At 41.8% G+C, this 21,584-nt stretch overlaps 1 protein-coding gene across 1 annotated transcript; it reads left to right on the plus strand.

The window, feature by feature from the left end:
* The first annotated feature begins 100 nt into the window (after nucleotides 1-100).
* On the plus strand, nucleotides 101-19,310 carry UPF3B (UPF3B regulator of nonsense mediated mRNA decay). Its single transcript, XM_089684896.1, has 10 exons — nucleotides 101-680; nucleotides 5,781-5,887; nucleotides 9,512-9,618; nucleotides 9,708-9,806; nucleotides 12,290-12,400; nucleotides 13,189-13,232; nucleotides 14,267-14,455; nucleotides 16,121-16,266; nucleotides 17,133-17,445; nucleotides 18,457-19,310. The coding sequence occupies exons 1-10, from the start codon at nucleotides 567-569 to the stop codon at nucleotides 18,598-18,600; spliced, it is 1,374 nt and encodes a 457-aa protein (XP_089541022.1). The 5' UTR covers nucleotides 101-566; the 3' UTR covers nucleotides 18,601-19,310.
* Nucleotides 19,311-21,584: the final 2,274 nt, after the last annotated feature.

The following is a 21,584-nucleotide window of genomic DNA, read 5'->3' on the forward strand; positions in this document are numbered from 1 at the left end:
TAGCCGACGTTCCTACGTCTTTACCCACAACAATCATGGCGACCTATTATACCATACGGCTGAGCTTTCAGTTCGGTAGGACATTGCTAATCATTATCGCCTCATAAATCAGAATTATTTAATGTCACCGACGTTCTAAAGTTGTAATTTTTAACGGAATAGAATTTAGAATCTAATAACGAGACAGTTCTCGCGAGACGCATTCTACGGAGAATTTCGCAGCAGGCAACGTCAGGGCGGCCATGTTACGAAGGGAAAAGTTCTCGTGAGGAACAGTTGTGTGTATAAAGACGACGTATTCTACAGACACCCGACAATAGTAGTCCCTGACCTAGTGATCTCAGGGGACCTATATGTCCACAGGGAAGGAGTCGATTTATCGTTTGCCCGATGCTCAATAGATGCCACATCCAAGATGGAGGCCATTCATGACAGTCGTGGTCACGTGGCGATTGTGCCGACCAATCAGTGAGCCGGGCTGGAGATTGCTGGGGAGAAGTAGTCGGCTGGAGTCAGTTTAGTTTGGGCCATCGAGTATCTGTGTGTCCGCCTCCTCTCAGGAAGCCATGAAGGAAGACAAGGAGAACACAAAGCCCAAGGAGAGGAGAGGGGAGCTGGCCGGGGTGGAGGATGGGGACAGGCCGGAGAAGGCGAAGGAGAAGAAGGAAGTCATGAGCAAGGTGAGGAGGAGGCGGCTCAGGCCTTGCCATTCACATGGGGGGAATGACAGGACTCCTGACCTGGGCCGGTGATGTGATAGGAGGGGGTGTGGGCCGTATACAGGACCTCCAATACTCCATGAAGACCGGTCCCAGTCATTTCCACACACAGCCCGGCTTCCCTCATAACATGGATTGGGGACTTCCATGGATACAACTGCAACTCCTTTTCTGTGTTTACACCCTCTCCCTGAAATCTCCCCAGCTTCATTCTCATCTCATATGTAGTGATCCTGCCATAAAGACTGTTCTTCAGGCACTTTCTGTTCTGAAGTGACAACTGCCTCCCAGTTGAGCTTCTGCGTTGTCACCCTGTCACATGCGCCCCCTGGTTGGAAGTATCAGCTGTTCGCATGGCACACCATCATTGTCCACACTGTCAGATCCCCAAACAAGGCATAGTTCACCTTTTCAGTTGTCGGACTCTTCTCCGCAGCATGTGAGCAGCCCCATCCAGCTGGTATTTTACAGTTCAGGTGGGTGGTTTTTACTATCCTCCAGAAAAACATATTTCATGAGCAGGTGGACCTGTTATTCCTGGTGCCAGGTTTTTATTTTACTATATGTTTGGGTACTTATAGACCTCCTTGGTTTTAAAGGCTCAAGGCATTTTACCTTTGTCCATTCTATGCATGAAGGTAAAAAACCTTATGTGTGCAACCCCCCCCCCCCCCCAATACTTAACCTGAGCCCCAGCTCAATCCAGCGATGTGCACGAGAGCCTTGGCTGTCCCGGGTTTCTCTTTCCTCATTGGCTGAGACAGCAGTGGGTCCCATTGGCTCCTACTATTGTCAATCACAGCCAGCTAGGCAAGGAAGAGAGAGCAGGGGTGGGGCCAAGCCATGTATGTGTGTGTGAATGAACAGACAGAGCAGCAGCTTGGGAGTGAGCCTCCTTGGGTGCCCCCATAGCAAGCTGCTATGGCTGGTCCACCAGGTGAGAAGAGAATGTTACGGAAGAAGGGGGTCCCCCCCTCCCATCACCACTGCCTTTACCAGACTCTCCTGTTCAATTGGGGAGCTGGCACGGATGCGAAGTGCAATATCCGGCTCAGGGTACACAGTGAGAGGAATGGATGTTTTTCCTCATTGTGTGACATCAGAAAGAGGAAGCTGCAAGGATTCGGTCATTTCCGGCTTCGGTCCTGTGTTTGCTGGCTGCTTATTGGCCAGTGATGCAGCCAATTAGACCAGTTTGTGTGTGATCGGCTGCACTGGAGGCCAGAGGACAGGTCTCTGTATAGCCAGCTTAACTTGCTCACTTACCATGAAAATTTAAAGTGATTGGAAATTATCACCTTCTAAAACAACCCATTCAGTTTAAAATAGAAATGAAAGGCAGAACATTTGTGTATAGATTTATAAACTATATAAAAAATGTATTCCCCCCCCCCCCCCAACCCCTCTTTTTGTAGAAGTGATCATATTCCCTCTAACAGCTGGAAGAGAAGGAACAGTACGCTGAGCTTCCCAGTGAATGGCTGTGGGGGTGGGGTGTCAGGACAAGTCTGATCTGGAGGAGAGTGCACTGAGTTTTTAATAGGAAAGCAGAGGGACTGGTAGGGACACCAGGAATTTCACACAAATGAAGCAAAACAAAGAGAACAGGATACCTTTTCATAGTACATGGTACAGTAGGCACATATCAGGGATATGAAATGTTGGGTTTGCATATTCTTTAACTTTTTTGATGTGATAAAGTATCCCGGGCAGTACTCAACGTTGTCACTACTTCCCCAGTGTTACAGCAGCACAGAATCACCTCGAAGCAGCTTCCAAGCTAATAAAGAGTCAAAATTCGGTTAGAGAAGCCAAACTCATACAGTGCTCAACTTGCTTCTGAATTTGATTCCTTTTAATAGAATCCCCGAGGATTCAATTTTGTGTTTGCAGCGCGTTCATGCATAATAGTTCACGTGCTAACGTGCCTTGTGTTGGAGCAGGCCATTGAATTGAATGAACGCACTTAAAAGAGCCAAAAAGCTGGCATGATCCTTTTTTAATGTAATACACTATAGCGGGTGTCTGCAACCTGCGGCTCCAGAGCCGCATGCGGCTCTTTTTCACCTTGGCTGCGGCTCCGGAGCACACTGCCCACCAGGTGACAGGCAATAGGGCAGCAATGGGCAAACTACGGCCCGGCGGACCTTTTAATCCGGCCCGCGGAGCTAGGCTCCTCTCACAGTCCGCCCTGAAGACCGGTGTAGCATGAAAATCTGTCTCCTATGAGGATCTGTCCCCCTCTACGTATCTGCGCATGTGCCGGAGATCGCCGATCGGCTGCTAATGCCTGAAACTGGCACATGCGCAGATACGTCGAGGGGGACAGATCCTCATAGGAGACAGATTTCCATGCTACACCGGAATGGCGCGGGAACGCGCGGAGCAAAGGTAAGTGAATTGACACAGGGGGGACTTGGGGACTTAATATGGGGGATGAATTAATATCGGGGATGAATTACTATAGGGGGGATGAATTACTATATGGGGGATGAATTACTATATGGGGGATGAATTACTATATGGGGGATGTATTTTCAGTTTTAAAAATGTGGCTCTCAAAATAAATTTCAATCGTGGTTTTGGCGAGATTTGGCTCAGTTGAAAAAAAAGGTTGCCCGCCACTGACCTAAGGCTATGATTGTGATTATGACGATACACTGTGGCCCTGATTAACCCTTTGCTTACTGGGCCCTTAAACCCCCTTCATGACCAGAGCGCTTTTTGCAATATATGCAGTGTCGGATTTGTTTTAAATGTTGCAATGGTTTTGCGGCTCCCAGTCTTTTTTTCCCTCTCGGAAACGGGTCCAAGTGGCTCTTTATGTCTTAAAGGTTGCAGACCCCTGCACTATAGTGTGTTTTGGCAGATTGCAATGCAGATGTCACCTTGGTGTAAATTGATTAACACCACAACACAGTAATGCATGTTAGATGTGCTACCGTGCATTACTGTAAATGGGCACCTAAAGAAGTACTCCAGACTAGGCAAGAAAATCAACCATTAATACACCCCCGTGCACAAAACACTAAACCGTTAATAGCATTTTGAAAGTCCTTACCCTTTAGTAGTAATGTCTAATTAAATTTTCATGACCTCCTCTGTTCAAAAGATAACAGCATCTGCTCTGCCAAGGAGGAGGTGTAACAGTAGGGATTACACCATATCCTCTCCTCTCTTGCTGCAATAAAAGGAAACTACAGTTCCCATCAACCACAGGGAATTGTAGTCAATGTGGGTGGGTGTATTTGATCTGCCCACCACTGCAAGTGGGGCTGCATTAACCACTTACCCAGGTCTCACAGGTCTCTGCCCTGTCAGCTCCGCCGACGACCACTGAGTCCTGGCTGAGACCAGGTGATTGACATGTCCAGCAGCAAATAGCGGCACAGGTAGAGCAGCGCACGTGCGCCCCCTACCCAGGAGTGCAAATCACATATATATATATATATATATATATATATATATATATATATATATATATATATATATATATTAGTGTGTGTGACTTTGAGCAGACCTGCAGCAGTACTTCTGATGTAGGGCGGCGGGTAAGTGGTTAAATCACTGCTTCCTGGAAAAAGAACTACAGAAGGGATGTGCCAAGACCAGTGGCTGAAGGAATATGGGGCATATGAGCCATCAGTCTTATAAACAGGAAACCAAAGAAAATTAACGATTTGATTTGAAAATAATAGGCTATTTCAGAGCAACTACCAAGTGAACCAGAAGATGGATGGCATTCAGTGAAGGTGGGAAATCGTCAACAAGGACCTGTAAAGAAGTTTTTGCCCGGAGTTCTGCTTTAAGGAATACTGTCCTTTGTCCATTGTTTAATGTCCAAGCTGTTAGGACTTTGTTACCTTTTTTATTTGTAATAACCATTTAAACAATATATTCCCAGCACTTGGAGACCCACTCCCCTAACAGCTGCAAATTGTCCATGTCAGTAAACAAAGATCTTCAAGCTTTCTTCCATACAGTGGTTCATATAGAATTTTATTAAACACTGACCAGAAGGTTAGACCCCAAATATCAATGGGTCATATTAAGCTTGTGCAATAATTATTATTATACAGGATTTATAAAGCGCCAACAGTTTGCTCAGCGCTTTACAATATAATGGGAGACAATACAGCAACAATACAGTTCAATACAAGAGGGAAAGGAGGGCCCTGCTCCTTGGAGCTTACAATCTAAGAGGAAGGGGCTAGTGGTACAAAAGGTAATAACTGTGGGGGATGGACTGATAGGAGGAATAGAAGATTCCATTTTTAGCTGAGGGCAGGATAGGCTTCCCTGAAGAGAGAATTGACTGTCGCCTAAAAGTGAGCAGTGTAGGCGATAGTCTGATAAATTGGTGTAGAGAGTTCCAGAGGATGGGGGAAGCTCTGGAGAAGTCCTGGAGACGAGCATGGGAGGAGGAGACAAGGGAGCTAGAGAGCAGGAGGTTATGGGAGGAGCGGAGAGGACGGTTTGGGTGATATTTGGAGACAAGATAGGTGATGTAATTTGGGGCAGAGTTATAAATGGTTTATAATGAAAACACTAGGTGTTGCATTCCTCCCACAAAGACCAAAGTTTCCAGGATTGTTCCCCTCTCACTTCCACTAAAAAGTGCATAACACAAACAAAACAATTATTAAAAGTGTAGTATTATATAGCTAAACCAAACCAAAAACACTCTTGATGGTGCTCACATAAATATGCAGGTGGAGTCTCAAAATCACGTATGTGATGCTTATTCTTCCAATCAACCACTGTGTGTGCCCCCATGCAACAGATTGTCACCAGATAAAACAACTTATTTGGTTAGATACTGCAAGCCCATATAATCTTTCTCGGTCCTCAGATCCACATCCTTTAGACCTCCTATGTACCCCCCATAACCATTGCCTTATTAAATATCTCTAGTGGAATGTGCGGCTTGTTGAAATCCGAAGTCGTAAATGCCAGTGTCATGACTGAACAGAGACTGATCAGTGATTTCTCCAGTCCTTTTACATCTGTTTTGGAGGTTTATTCTCTGTTTCATCACCAGGAACTTTCTTTATTTTGCAGGTAGTAATTCGTCGCCTGCCACCAAGTCTTACCAAAGAGCAACTGGAAGAGCATCTACAACCTCTGCCAGACCACGATTATTTTGAGTTTTTTGCAAATGACTCCAGGTAACACATTGTATAAGGATTTGCATTTGTTAGCAAAGTTGTTGGGTAAACAAAAGTGTCTAAAAACTTCAAAAACTGATTTAATAGTTCAAATTATCAAACGGCTAATAAAACCTAATTATATCTGTGTGGAAGAACCACTTGCCCTCCAGAGGGTTTACACCCCCCCCCCTTCCTGACCAGGCCATTGTCCGCAATATGGCGCTGCGTTACTTTAACTGACAATTGCTCGCTCATGCTACGCTGCACTCAAATTAAATTTACGTCCTTTTTTCCCCACAAATAGAGCTTTCTTTCGGTGGTATTTGATCACCTGTGCGTTTTTTTTTTTTGTGCTATTAAAAAGAAAAAAAGACCACCAATTTTGAGAAAAAAACAATATTTTTCACTTTTTGCTATTGACCACTTCCCGCTCGGCCAATAGGAAAATGGCGGCCTAGCGGGACTCTCGTCGATCCGGGTGGGCGTCATATGACTTCCTTCCCTGATCGCACTTTTGCACGTGACCGCAGGGCCACGCTCTGGCGAGGTCTGGCACCGGCTGTGTACTTCGGACAGAGCCGATGACAGATCTGTGTAACGGCCCGTTGCCAGTACCATGTGAGCTGCTGTGACCAATCACAGCAGATCTAATTACAGTTGTAAACAATGGATGCCATCCATTGTATACAATTGTCACTAGCTGTGATTGGTCACTGTGATCACATGCGCACACTGGGCCAATCACAGCCCATCTGTGTCATGTGATTAGCCATGGCCAATCAGAGATAATCACAACAAAAAAAACCTGAATGAATTGATTTCATTCAGTTAAATGCTTGCTTATAGCAAATACATTCTTTGTTATAAGCAATCATGTTGTGTAGAACAAAAAAAATTACTGATCACTCCCCCAAAGTAGTACAATGTTACTAATCTGAAAAGAAAATCATAAAAAAGAGGAAAAAATTTAATAAAAATGAATAATAAAATAAAAAAAATTATACTTTTTTTTTTTTCGTACTGTCATCAGTCAGTGTTCCTGATCACCGCCACACCAGTTATATGGTTATATGATGACGTACTGTACTGGTGACAGTATGTAGAAAAAAAAAATTGTGAAAATAGTTTTTTTAATTTAATAGTTTTCCAAAAAATTACAACTGCAAAAAACTCGCCATGCCTCTTATGAAATACGTTGGACTGCCTACTTTGAAAAAGGTGTCATTTGGGGGATATCTATACTGTTCTAACATTTTTGGGCCTCAAGAATTTAGATTGGCTGTCAGTACTTCAGGATTGATCAATTTTCAGATCTATACCATGGTTTGTGAACTCTATAACTTTCCTAAATAATAAATACTGATTTGGGTTATTTTCACCAAAGAAATGTAGTAGAATACATCTTGGCCTAAATTTATGAAGAACAATTATTTCTTTGCAAATTTTTATAACAGAAACAAACTTTTTTTTTTTTTTTTCAAAATTTTCAGTCTTCTTTTTGTTAGGCAAAAAATAAAGACCCCAGTGGTGATTAAATACCGCCAAAAGAAAGCTCTAGTTGTGTGAACAAAATGGTAAAAATGTAGTTTGGGTACAGTGTTGCATGACCGCGCAATTGTCATTCAAAGTGTGAGAGCGCTGAAAACTGGCCTGGGCAGGAAGGGGGTAAAAGTGTTCAGTATTGAAGTGGTTAAACATGTCCAGTAAAAAAAATTTAAAAATAAATCTAATTTCTTCATAAATGTATGCCAAAATGTATTCTGCTACATCTTTGCTAAAAAAAAAAAAAATCCCAATACGTGTAAATTAATTGGTTTACTTAAGAGTTATAGCGTCTACAAATGGCAGTGTATATATACTGTAATTTATTTTTTTTTTATACTAGTAATGGCGGCGATCAGTGACTTATAGCGGGACTGTGGCGGGCATTCTGACACTCGGGGGGGGGGAACTGACTTAACTGTCACTGATATCCCCAGTAACATCAATACAGTGATCAGTGCTAATAAAAAGCACCGACACTGTACTAATGACACTGGGCAGGAAGGGGTTAATATCTGGGGCGATTAAAGGGTGAACTGTGTGCGGTTTCACTGTGTGCGTGCTTTACACTGTAAGCACACTGCTTTGTATGGCTCTGCCCCCCCCCCCCAAGCAGTCTTCTAGGACACGCGACAGGTCCCAGAAGACTGCAGGACCATTCACAATGCGCAGTGGGACCTGGCTGTGAAGGCACAAGCTGTCACAGCTGGGTGCCCACACTTAAGATGCCAGCTGGGGTGCGGACACTGGATCGAGGGACAGGTGAGTGACTTTTTTAAAACTTTTACATTTTTTTTACAGGAGACTGGAGCTCCACTTTATGTTCTCAAATACAAACCGAGAACAAATGTACAGTAAATATACTAACTTCCAAGTTTGTTATTAAAATGTATAGACACAGCCAGGCATCTATCACATTTAGGAGGCCAGCAGTTTCTGGCTATGTTTAATCACAAATGTACTTTAACCGCTTGCCTAACGGGCACTTATACCCCCTTCCTGCCCAGGCCAATTTTCAGCTTTCAGTGCTATCGCTTTTTGAATAACAATTGCGCAGTCATATACTGTACTCATATGAAATTTTTATCATTTTCTTGAGACATAGTTTTCTTTCTATGTAATCATCTCTGAGTTTTTTATTTTTTGCTAAACAAACTAAAAACAGCTGAAAATTTTGAAAAAAAACCTATTTTTTCTTTTCTGTTATAAAATTTTGTAAATAAGTTATTTTTCTCCTGCACTGATGGGTGGCACTGATGGGCCAGCACTGGTAGGTGACACTGATGGGCATTGACAGGCATCACTGGGCACTGATAGGCAGCACTGACTGGCACTGATAGGCGGCACTGAAAGGCAGCTCAGATGGGCACTGATATGTGGCATTGATGTGCACTGGTAGGCACTGATATGTGGCATTGATGGGCACTGGCAGGTGGCACTGATGGGGCTACACTGATCATCAGGGAACACTGACCATCAGTGCCCTCTGAGTAATGCAGATTACCGTCTCTCCTCTCCTCACGAGCTGTCAGCATGACAGCTCGTGAAGAGAAGAATGCCAATAACTGGCATTTCCTTATTTACATGCAATCAGCTGTGATTGGACACAGCTGATCACATGACAGAGCCGACGTGATCGGCTCTTTTCATTGATCGGTGATCTGCTATGTCCCAGGGACACAGCGCACCACCTATTGGTGCGCTGCATGCCCCTGGGGGCGCGCACGTGCGGTTAGAGTGGGAGGACATCATATGACGTCCTCCCAGAACGAGAGAACCGCCTTACGCCCGTCATTTCCTTATATAGCAGGCGGGAGGCGGTTAAACACAGAAGCTGGATGAGTGACCATTTTCGTTCATTGCATAACAAAAAGGTGAAGGCTGTCAACAGAGGACCAAACACCTTATTGCAGTTGGCTAGCATTCAGCTCTAGCCATTCAACTCTAGCAAATGTATTCACACTGGGACAAGAACAGAGACACCGATGGGTAAAAAATCCAACCCATCCTCACTCAGAATATTGTTGTGATTGTGTGTTGTTGTCAAATTTGGGTATTTTAAATGTCTCTTATAGATGAAAATATTTTATTTGTTTCCAGCTTATTTCCTCATATGTACTCAAGGGCATACATTAATTTTAAAAGTCAAGAGGACATCATGTTGTTTAGAGATCGTTTTGATGGCTACGTGTTCATTGATCACAGAGGTAAGATTATTTGATTTGTTTTTGCATTATATGCTTATAATTTTGTTCCTACACTGGGGTTGTGTAATGGATTTTGTTTTCTGTTACAGGTCAGGAATATCCAGCGATTGTGGAGTTTGCACCTTTTCAAAAAGTGGCTAAAAAGAAAAGCAAGAAAAAAGATTCCAAGACTGGGACTATAGAGGAAGGTATGAATATGCTTGGTTATAGTGGTTCAGTACAGCAACCCGTTTCTTATTGTTTTCTCTCTCAACAATCAATAAATGGTGCTAAAATATAATGTAAGTGTCCAAATTAATGTAAACAAATGATTTAGCTAAAGAGTTCAGTTTTTGTAAGTCCAAAATTCACATATTTCAAACAAACAGTGCATTGATACAACCTCACTAAAATCTCCAGCGGCTAGCATACTGGTGCTTAAACACAGGTTTCTGAAGCCTCATCGATACTTGTTCCATAATGAAAGCCGGCACCACGGTGCAGTTAAACAGGAGATGGGCTTTACTGTACAACATTGGGATAACAGCCAGCAAAGGTCAACACATTTCAGTCAGTTCCAATAAGCTGCGAAGAAGCTAGGGATTGTCATTCTTGCCTATGCAAAAGAGAAATATGGAGCAGCTTAGCAAAAAAGGTTATTTACAAAAAATAAGCTGTAAATATGTGTTAAAAAGGGAGGGGGGAGTAATTTACTGTAGTGGATGAAGATCTGCTTTATGTGCTTGCTAAATGAGTATAGAACCTAATGTGTAAATGTGAGGCAGTGCTTCCTCAATATATATGGAGGCTCTGCATTGCTTTATAGTGGTTGTGCTTTATTGCTCCTTTTCATCATTCTGGTCTATGGGTGGGCCAACTCATTGAAAACAATGCACTCTCTATGGTTAATAACATGAATAGTTTTTGAGAGAGGAAGTAATTTCACTGTATCATTGTGGGCTCTCTAGTCGTTAATCTACAAATCTCTGTAGTTAACGTAGAAGAAAAGCCTAACTATATCTGTTCTTAAAAATGTTCCCTCCCTCCTTCTCCTACCTATCCTGCCTAACATATATGAAAAAGATCTAAATATTTATCTGTTTTTAATCCACTTTGGTCATTTCATGTGATTCAGCAGCTGAAGCTCCCCTGTGTCAGTGACACAGCGGCTGCTGCAGGCAGGGGAGAGGAGGGAGCGGAGACAATGTCTGGACTATGGGAACTTATGGCTGACGTCACAGCTCCCGGAATTCATGGCTGTTGTTGAGCGCTCTCTCACACAATGCTGATAGATCACGTGATCAGACCAGAGCGAATTAAAAATAGGTAAGTATTCATACAGGTTAAGTAGGAGGTGGGGAAGGGACCATTTTTAAGAATAGATATATCTATGTTTTTCTTCAGCTTTAATGCAATGAAAAAACTGTGAAAGAACAAGCTTGTATAAATGGAAGTCACATTAAAAAAGTACTTTAAAGTGACCCTACTGCCAATTTAAAAATGCTAATAAAACTTCTTCCTGTAAAAATAACGTTCATACGTAACTCTCCAGCTCCCTGTGCTGTCGAACATTGTTCTACTTATGAGGAATCGTTCCCTGAAGTCTGTTGAAAAACAAACCCGTATCTCCTGTACCTGCTATTGTACTCTATGGATCCTCCCAACGACCTTCACATTTATTACGTTTAGACAAACACTTTAACCACTTCCTTACTGTGCTATAGCTGAAAGATTGCTACAGCGCAGCTCTGTTGTTACGGGAGGGTGACTATGGACATCCTTCTGGAACTGCGTCCCCCGGTGACATGCTCCCGACACACTCTGTGATTGCTGCGTCCTTCAGATGCAGCTGATCACATGTCACGGTAAAGGGCCAATCACAGCTGCTACTGTGATTGGACACACACTGATCACAATGTAAATACATTTGCCGGTTATCTGTAGTCACAGCGTGAGCAGAGGAGAGACAGGAACCGGCTACAATGACAGGGGCATGTACACAGATAAGCAGGGTACTGGTTATCAGTGCTGTCCATTAGTGCAGTTTATCAGCGCACATCAGTGAAGGAGAAAAATTACTTCTTTGCAAAATTATAACAGAGACAAAGAAAGGTTGTCGTTTTTTTTTATTTTCTTTTGTTTAGCAAAAAATAACAAAACCTAGTGGTGATTAAATACCGCCAAAATACTGTCTCAAAAAATTATAAAAATGTCCTATGGGTACAGTGGTTCATGACCATGCAATTGGCATTCAAAGTGTGACAGCAATGAAAGCTGAAAATTGGCCTGATCAGGAAAGGGGTGAAAGTGCCCAGTAGGCAATTGGTTAAATGTGACTATGTATGATCTCCTAGAGTGAAAGTTTTTCCTGAATATATTGGGGGAAATTTACTAAAACGGCAGAGTGCAAAGTCTGGTGCAGCTCTACATAGAAACCAATCAGCTTCCAGGTTTTTTTCAAAGCTTAATTGAACAAGCTGAAGTTAGAAGCTGATTGGTTCCAATGCACAGCTTCACCAGATTCTGTGTGCTCAAGTTTTAGTAAATCTTCCCCATAGAGTTTCTGTTGGAAGGCAGTTGCTGCCATGTTGATAAGTTCACACAATTCTAGTTTATTTATAAACTTAAAGTATTCATGCTAATGTGTAAAGAGAGAATCCTACATTTTCATGTGTTTTATTTTATTTACAAGATCCAGAATACAAAAAATTTTTAGATTCATACAATCTGGATGAAGAGAAGCTGACTTCTACCCCAGAAACTTTGCTGGAAGAAATAGAGGCAAAGAATAAAGAAATGATAGGTAAAATACATGTCTATGTCTAGTCATTTGTGTTTCAGATTACACCTCTATGCAAAGACTATTTAATAAATTATGATTTTACTACCAGTATGTTGTATCCAAGCAAAAATGGCAATAATCACATATGTAGATTTTCTGCTAATAAGCAGTGAAGTCTTGAAGATCACTTAGATTGGTCATAAGGGTCACAGTGTGATTCAGAGGCACTGGAAATGTGTTTAAAAGTGTTCGCAAAATAACATATTTGGTAAGAATTGTTTGAGATTAAGCCTACTGTAAGTGTCTTTCTCGGTTGTGGGGGACATTGGGCATCTAAAACTTCAGTAAAACTTGTGTGGAAGTCTACACTCAGAATTCTTGTTTTCTCATGTTCTTTTTTTGCTTGGCTTTAGCCCCTAAGTTATGTAGACATTTCCACACATTGAATGTGAACCCAGAATGTGTTGAGCTTTGGTGCAGTTTATTTTTTCTGCATTCACATGAATTCTTAAAGTATCCATGCAATAAAAGTGTGATCTGAAAGTGGTGACAAGACTTGCAACCAGAATGTGACAGATATGTTACCTCTCACTTGAATGCATGTCTGAGCTTTTAGTATAACAAAAGTAATTCATGTGAAACATTGGGCTCTTTTTCCTGTATGTGGAATAACATTTCACTAATAGATACCTGAATGAATTTGTTCTGATTTTAGCTGTGCTGTTAGACTGCTTTTCATATCCCCTCGATGATCATAAATGTCTTTATTTTATTAAGCCTCTAAAAAGCATTTAATCTTTACCTTCCAGCCAAGAAGACAACTCCCTTGCTGAGCTTTTTAAAAAATAGACAGGTATGTTTTTTTTTTTTCTGACCCCTTTTACATTGATACATTTTTGTTCATATTTGTACCTCTTTTAGAAAGTGGTTTCACTTGTGATTTGAGTGATGCCAATGGAATTAGTCACACTTAGCCCATAGTGGAGTCAGTTTTTCTTTCAACCAGAAACAAAAAAAAAAAAACCAAAAACTTGATTCCCCCGTCCATACACTTCACCTAGATGGGGAAATCCTTTGCGCTGAGCTGCGGGAAAACTATAGCCTGCAGCGCTGATCAAGCAGGGAAAATCCGACAGAACAATTGTAGAGAAGTCAGTCGCTAGATCAACTTTTGTATAACCTCTCTGCTCATACATAGATCAAAATTCATCTGGTCCCTGCTGAAGTGGCTGAATTTCGACCCATGTAAGGCAGGCTTTTAGACTTTTCTTTACATGAGTAAATGTGGAGGGGGCACATCTTTCGCTCCATCCTCTCCTCCTGGCTGGCCACCTGAATTCTAACAAGACAGACAGAGCTGTACACATAGGCACAAAGCTGTGTTTCAAGGCCACAGAATTTTTAACGCAGTCTGTAGAATTTGGCAAACAGCCCAGCCTGTCAATCTCGCCCATTGAGTTCAATTTACAACTTACAATGCCTGGGTAGTGCACCATTACAGGATTAAATGAAGTGGTGAAGAGGAGGTATGACACAAATCACTCTTCAGAAGGCACCTCAAGTTTAAAAAGAGCCCTTGGCCTGTACTGAACAAATGTCTGTATGCTGTTAAAGCAGACTTATAACAAACAATGACTTTAGGTTTGCAGGTTCTCCATGCTGCTGCTATTTAACAAGCATCTAGACCTCACAGATGCTTGCCTAAGTTCTGTAGAAGGGTCCTCCCAGAGTCTAGCAGACCATCTACTATATTCACTTCACCTCTCGTGAAGGCGAGGTGCCTATGGATAGCTACAGCAGACACTGCCAGTTGGTGCCATTTTGACCTCACAGTTGCCCAGTATTACAAAACCCAATTCCAATAACATTTTGCTCACATTGTTTCAGAGAATAAGAGATGAAAAGCGTGAAGAAAGGAGGAGGAGAGAGTTAGAGCGAAAAAGACAACGTGAAGAAGAAAGAAGGAAGTGGAAAGAGGATGAACGAAGGAAAAGAAAAGATGCAGAAAAACAAAAGAAATATGAAAAAACTCCAGATAAAGAATCGGAAAGATCAAAAGATGAACCTAAAATTAAGGTATTGCAAAGACTTTCAAGGGAAATTTGGATACATATTTAATCTTTGTTGCTGTTATTAGTTGTAAAGTATCTCTCAAATATCTTCTTATTATTGTTCGTATTCAGATTTATTTATTTAAATATTTTTTTTAAAGGGGAGACACCTCTGTGCAGTTCACCTTTATACAGTCTCACTACATTTTTGAATTGCAAGATAACTCTTAAAAGAAATATCAGTGTACTTAGTAAAAGGTATTTGCTTGTCTTGTATTAAAGTGCACCTCAAAGAAAGCATTGAATTCTAAGCTCTCAGTTCTATCCAGGAAACATTGGGCTTCTTGTTTGCCTGCTGTTACTTCTCTCATGATTTTGTGCTGAGCTAAGCTTTGCAAACCCCCATGTTGCAGTTGGTGTACAGAGTTGCAAGTTGGTGGTCAGAAGCAAGGTAGACTCGTTGTAGCAGCCTGATATTTAGGGTCCTACCAGCAGTCAAAAGGATCTAGCAAACAAGATTGCTAGATGAACAAAGATAATGCTAGAATAAAAATTAAAACAATTCTGCCTGCCATCCCCCCATTAATAAGTTTAGTTGCAGTGCTTTCTTGAATTAACTGTATACCTTTTTTAAGCTGTCATTTTGCTTGGAAATGAATGTAATTTCCAGGCCTCATGCACACTTTTTTTTTTTTTTTTTTAACACCCCCCCCCTTCCCTAGAAGCCTCCTCCTCCTAACAGCAATGTTTTTAACAAAATAAAAAAACGCCTGACATTTGTAAGAGCCCCTGCTACTAAAAGCTTCTGAAGTCGTAGTGTGCATGGATACATAGGAAACACGGAGGGACATTTGGTAGCAATAAAAAAAAAAAAAAAAAAAAAGCCCGGCACTCTTAAAAGCGTCAGGAAAGGCGCCCTGTGTGCACGAAGCCTTAAAATGTGTAATAGGAAAAAATTTTCATATTTGGATTTAGGCCTTGTTCACAAAGTCAGTAAAAACCAACAGCTGAGCCACATTTTTACTGACCACCGAAAACCTAATATGGTTGCTAAAGGTTACATATTTAAAGTGGTTGTAAACCCTTACATATACCCAGTGAAGTGATTGGCCTCAGGTGATGCACATAGATGAAACAATCGCCTACATAATTTGTACCTATCTATCTGCAGTCTTCCCTTCTCTACATCCATTCAAAGTCCATCATTTATAAAGCTTGACTGAGAGTTCAGAAAAAGGGACTGGAGAGCTGAAATTACACTCTGCAGAGTTCAGTGAGGAGAGCTCTGAGAGCTGATTGGAGGGAAGCGAAGCACCTCCCTTCACACAACTTACATAAAGAGAGCTGAGGCTGTCAGTCTGCTGAAGGTCACTCCCCATAACCATTTTCCTCTTGGTGTCAGGAAAACGTGTCAGAAAAGATTCATTCTGATAGCAGAACGAAGCAGCAGACAGAAATTAAACTTAGAGGCTCTTAATTGAGGCAAGTGCACATTATAGAGGGATGTGCTTTGTTGTTTGCATTTCATGTCTGAGATTTATAACCAAGAAACCTAAGAATGTCCTGGCTGTCCTACTGCTTGAAATTTTCATATGACTTGACCGTGTGTTTTGTTTTGTGTATGGTTCCTGTTCTTGACTTTAGTACTAGATTATTTTTGATATTAAGTAGATGTTTCTTGTTTTTAAAGCTGCTTAGGAAACCTGAAAAAGATGATGAGCAAGATACTGAGAAGAAATTTAAGGCCAAAAAAACAGAGAAAGAGACTGGGCGAGAAGATCGCAGCTCAGCAGGAAAAAGACTGGATGGTGACCATGGAGAGGAGAAGACTAAAAGGTATGGTGGTTTGTTTGTTTTTTTATTACAGGTAAAGACTGAAAATTCTCTCTGGATACGTTACAGCTTTACCTACTTCCTAATAAAAAAAAAAAAAGAAACACGTGCTTTATATATTCATAAATAGCTTGGTCAGATGTCAGAACATGTTATTTATACATTAGGAACTTATTAGTTGGTGTTCAGAGAGATCTCCTAAGTCCGTTTTGACAGCCTTTTCTGTGTATGGTAAGGTATTCACACGAGTCTGTCCACATATGTCATATTCCTGTCCTACCATTTCTAGATAACCGGAATGTTACTTAAATGCAGTCAATCTAAATTGTGTCTGACTTTTGGCTACACAACTACTAGGTATACAAAACCCTAAACCTTTAGTCCAGCCAGAAGATGGGACCTTGTTCTTAGAAATGTTACTCCTCTTCCGCTCTTTAGTCGAGTTGTTTTCTGTATTCCCAATCTGTGTGATTGTTCGACTCTTACAGTGGTGTCTAATATTTTCAAATGCACATACACAGCATAGATGTAGCAGGAAATGTAAGTTCGTCCGTTTCTCTACATATCCTTCCAGTGAGCTCCGGGGGAACCCCTGTGTTGTCCTGCCTGTGGCTTTCGGAGAAGCCTGATGTGCACTGGAAAATTGTGCAAAACAACAAAACTGAATCTCCAAATAAAATCTGTAGCATGTTTCAAAACGTTAAAAATTATTCTTTTGCAAAAACTAGGCCAAGTTTACCTTGACTGACTGAATGGCACTGCAAAATATGTGTTGTGAAGGCAAAATATAATTTCTCCAAAATAGATTTATGAGAAGCGATGAGAATCCTCTACAGTGCCTTGATTGTATTTTTCTTTTGAAAATTTAGATGTGAAGATGAATATGTAAAAGATTACAGAGAAAAGGATTACAGAGACAAAGATTATGAGCAGGAGCGTCGTGCAAGAAGGGAGAAGGAGAAGCACCAGTATGAAGAAGAGCGCAGAAAGCAAAGGGATCGTTATGAAAAAGATAGAAGTTTCCGGAGAAGAGAGGATGACTACAGGAAAGAGCGAGAAGCCGCCAGAGAGAGGGCAAGGAAGGAGGCTAGTGAAAGTCAGCAAGCAACTGACAAATCTGAGCGCCAGTCCCGAGAAGAGAAGAAAGAAGATGCTGCCAAGAGAGATCGGATAAGGAACAAGGTTAGAGAGAGAGTAAAACTTCCACTTTAAAAAAAAAAAAAAAAAAAAAAATTAAATTTTACACTTGCCTGCTCTGTATAATGATTTTGCACAGAGCAGCCCTGATCCTCTTCTCCTTGGTGCTCCTGGCTTCTCCTCCTTGACCAGTGACCCTAATAGCAAGCCACTTGCTATGGGGACACTGCTGCATGCTCTCTCCCGAGCCCTGCTATATATGTCCATAAGACACATAGAGCTGTGGCTTGGCCCCACCCCCTGCCCTCACCTCATTGACTCACCGGCTGTGGTTGACAGCAGTGGGAGCCATTGGTTCCTGCTTCTGTGTCATCCATTGAGAATAGAGATACCTGGGACAGCCTAAGGTCCTGTGCACATCTCTGGATCGAGAGGGGGCCCAGGTGAGTATTAGGGGGGCTGTGGGGGGAGAAACACACACAGGTTTTTTGTTTTTTTTTGTACCTTCATGCATAGAATGCATGAAAGTAAAAAAACTTTAGCCTTTTACAAGCAGTTTAAAGGATAAGTTCACCTTCAGGAACATGTTACATGTTTCACTTGTTTTTAGGGTGGAACGTGTAACATGTTCCCTCTCATGCAGCCACTAGGTAATCCGCTGCCTCTGTGTGACAGCAAGTAAATGCACTTTTTTTTGCCCGAAAAAAATTGTGTTGTTATGTTCTTATTAACCACTTACCCAAATGAAATTTACAATCCAATTTCCTTGCTGCTTAATATTCCACGGTCAACTGTTAGTGGTATTATAACAAAGTGGAAGCAACTGGGAGCAACAGCAATTCAGCCATGAAGTGGTAGGCTACGTAAAATGACAGAGCGGGGTCAGCGCATGCTGAAGCGCTCAGTGCGTAGAAGTCGCCAACTGTCTGCAGAGTCAATAGATAAAGTTAGTGATTGGAACACCTGAATCCAATGATTGTAAGGGGTGACCCAATACTTTGGCAAGTGTGTGTGTGTAAGTATAATTTCCATGTTCTAATGTATTTAACATTACAGGATCGCCCAGCAATGCAGCTGTACCAACCTGGAGCAAGGAGCAGGAGCCGACTAACACAGTGTGACAAGAGTCCAGGAAAATCCAGTGATCTGTCTGAGAAAAAACATGAGGGTGAGAGCAGTGATCAGTGCAAAGGCGAGTAAGGAGCTGAAAGATGTGGAGTGTCCTGCCCGTCATGACAACCAAAGAAATCAAACTCTGCAATCCAGAAGTGCCTTCACAGAGAAGGAGTCGGGAGCAGGCAGGAGAGGTGTCCAGAGGCAGAGGGGCCTCTTTGAGGGGGTTGCAAACAGAGTTTGGCTAAGAATCCACCATGGATTTTCATAGCAACAAGACTGCTGACAGAATGTTTAGTTCTTAGTGCTGTAGTGGTCATGGTAAGAGAGAGAGCATGGTGGAAATCTTCAGTTTACAATATCTTGTCTCGTGGCCTTAATGAAACATGAGTCCTCCATTCCTGTACTGGCAGAAGGTTATAACAGAAGAGTATTTTTGAATGTTATTTCAGCCCAGTATTATATAGGCTGTTTCCATAGAGCTTGCCCTGTATTTCAGTTTTGCAGTGTAGGTGTTGAAGATTTTTGCTTTGTATTCCTTTCTGGAGTCCAGAACAATCGCTGCTGTACAATGCTGTAAAGACTCAGAGCAAGGCTGTAATTTTTGGTTTTCCTAATTATTTTCTTACAGATCTTTATTATAACAGATATCTAAGTTGGCAGATTCTCAGACATATGACAGCTTATTTTATCACATATGGAGCATATAAAGAGTTGGTTATCTTCTTAAGGAAATGTAACCTAAATGTTTTCTTAACTTTTTTTCTATCGAAAATAAAAAATACTTTCACTCGAAACTGGAATGTGTGTGCTTTCTCTGATGTGAACTGAACAGACATTTTGCCTTTTCAAAATTGATTAAAAAAACAAAGCTCACAGTCTGTAAGGCGAGAACTATGTGGATGACCTTAATAGCACTATGAGATTCAGCCTTTTTTGACAGTTTACTGGTAGCACATTAATTTAAATGCTAATTCACACTATATGAAGTGACAGGCATTTTATTACATTGTAAACCACAAGGACACACACAATTATTTCCTGTGTCCTGTTCCCACTGCAATACAGCATATGGATGCCTTTTTTGCATGCTGTGATAAAATGTTGCATTTTATTGCAGCGCACCGTGCTGAATCGTGGAGCAACGCAGCGCATCACACTGCTGTACATTGCCATAAATGAGCGTTTGTATAAAACGAAAAAGGGAGCTGTGTGATGTGCTGAATTGTGCACCCCACTGCCCCCTACCTCTGCCAGGTATAGTAAAGCGTTCTGGCAGCTCTTGTAGTGTGAGTTCACTCTTAGTGCGTAGCACAATTAAAGTGGTTGTAAACCCTTACCTATACCCAGTGAAGTGACTTTCCTCAGGTGACAGAGGTGAAACAAATCCTACATGAGTTGTACCTGTTTATCAGAAGCCAATTGTCCTGTGTAGCCATGTAAAAATCCTTTTAATCTAAGTCGCAAAGCAGGGGGTGGGGCACTGCAGTTACAGTGTTCAAGAGCTCTGAGACCTGATTGGAGGGAAGAGACACCCTGCTGGAGATTCCTCCCCTGTCACCTTTTTATTTATTGGTGTCAGGAAAACCTGTCAGAAGTGACTCCTGCAGATAAGAGGCAATGACACTTAGGGGTAGATTTGCTAAAAATGAAGAGTGCAAAATCTGGTGCAGCTGTGCATGGTAGCCTAATGGCTTCTAATTTCGGCTTGTTCACGTAAGCTTTGCCAAACAAAAACATGGCAGCTGATTGGTTTCTATGCAGAGCTGCACCAGATTTTGCACTCTCCAGTTTTAGTAAATCGACCCTTACGTGTTCTGGAATGAGGCAAGTAAACATAATAGAAATAAGTGCTTTGCTCCAATTTTTATACCTGAGGTTTACAATCACTTTAAGTGAGCAAGTAATGTTTATCAAAAATGTGTCTTCATTAGGGAGGGAGATTCGCCTTCTCTAATTGTCCTGGTGACTACTGAAAATACATTTTTAGTTCTCGCCAGAAAAGGAAAAGAAGGAAAGTCTTCCACTGTGGACTCCTGTTCCAGTAGCAATGGTCTGTGAGGGGATTTCCTTCACTTTGGAAAGATTTACTTTTTAGGACAAGAAGTGAAAGGAAATCTCCCCAATGGGACACTGATGGTAAAAAAGATTTGGGTTTCCCTCCCTCCTCTATCCAGAATGAATAAACCTGGGTGTTTCTAATTCCTGTCATGCCTCCCTCTCCTTGAGTGTCGGACCTGCTTAGGGTTCTTTGGTTTAAACACAATTGCTAGAATGGCCATTGGTCTAAGGAAGTGGTCTCCAAACTGCGGCCCAGGGGCCAGATGTTTGCTTGTCTCTGTCCTGCCCTTGGGATACTATTGTTCCAACTGACACCATTGATGAGGCACCATTCTTCCCACTTTCACCATTAATGGGACATTCTTCTTCACACCGAGACCATCAATGGGGCACTATTCTTCCTGCTAAGACCAATGATGAGGCACCATTTCTTCTACTGACACCATTGATAGGGCATTGTATTTGCAATTGATACCAACCATGGTTCACTATTCCTCCTGCTAAAGCCAACAACGGGGCACTCTTCCTTCTGTTAAAACCAATGGTGGAACAGTTTTTACTCGCACTGATTTTGGGACATTTTCTACTTCCACTGGCCACAGTTCAGCCCCCCTAAAGCCTTAAGGACAGTCAATTGGCCCTTTGTTTAAAAAGTTTGGAGACCCCCTGGTCTAAGGGCTAGTTTACACAAGCTGGAGTTCAGTGCACTTTTTTTCTGCATCAAAAATACATACACAGTGTTTTCCAAGTATTCCAATGGCCCTGGTTCACACTAGTGCAGTCGGTTCCAATTGGTTTCCGGTGCAGAAAAAAAAAAAAGATGCTGCATTTTTTCTGCACAGAACGATACTGGAACATGGCAAACTGCATCAAAACTGCACTGGAATTGCATGTTGTGTGAACAGTAAGCAAAAACATATCCGGGATGCATCTGGAGTGCACTTTTGTAGTGTGAACTGGCCCTAAAAGCCCTTTCATATATGTAGGATTACTCAACTTTCTTTTTTTTT

Source organism: Staurois parvus, unplaced genomic scaffold (genome assembly GCF_062004578.1).
Source record: "Staurois parvus isolate SC_StPar_1 unplaced genomic scaffold, SC_StPar_1.0 ptg000361l, whole genome shotgun sequence".
NCBI lineage: Eukaryota > Metazoa > Chordata > Amphibia > Anura > Ranidae > Staurois > Staurois parvus.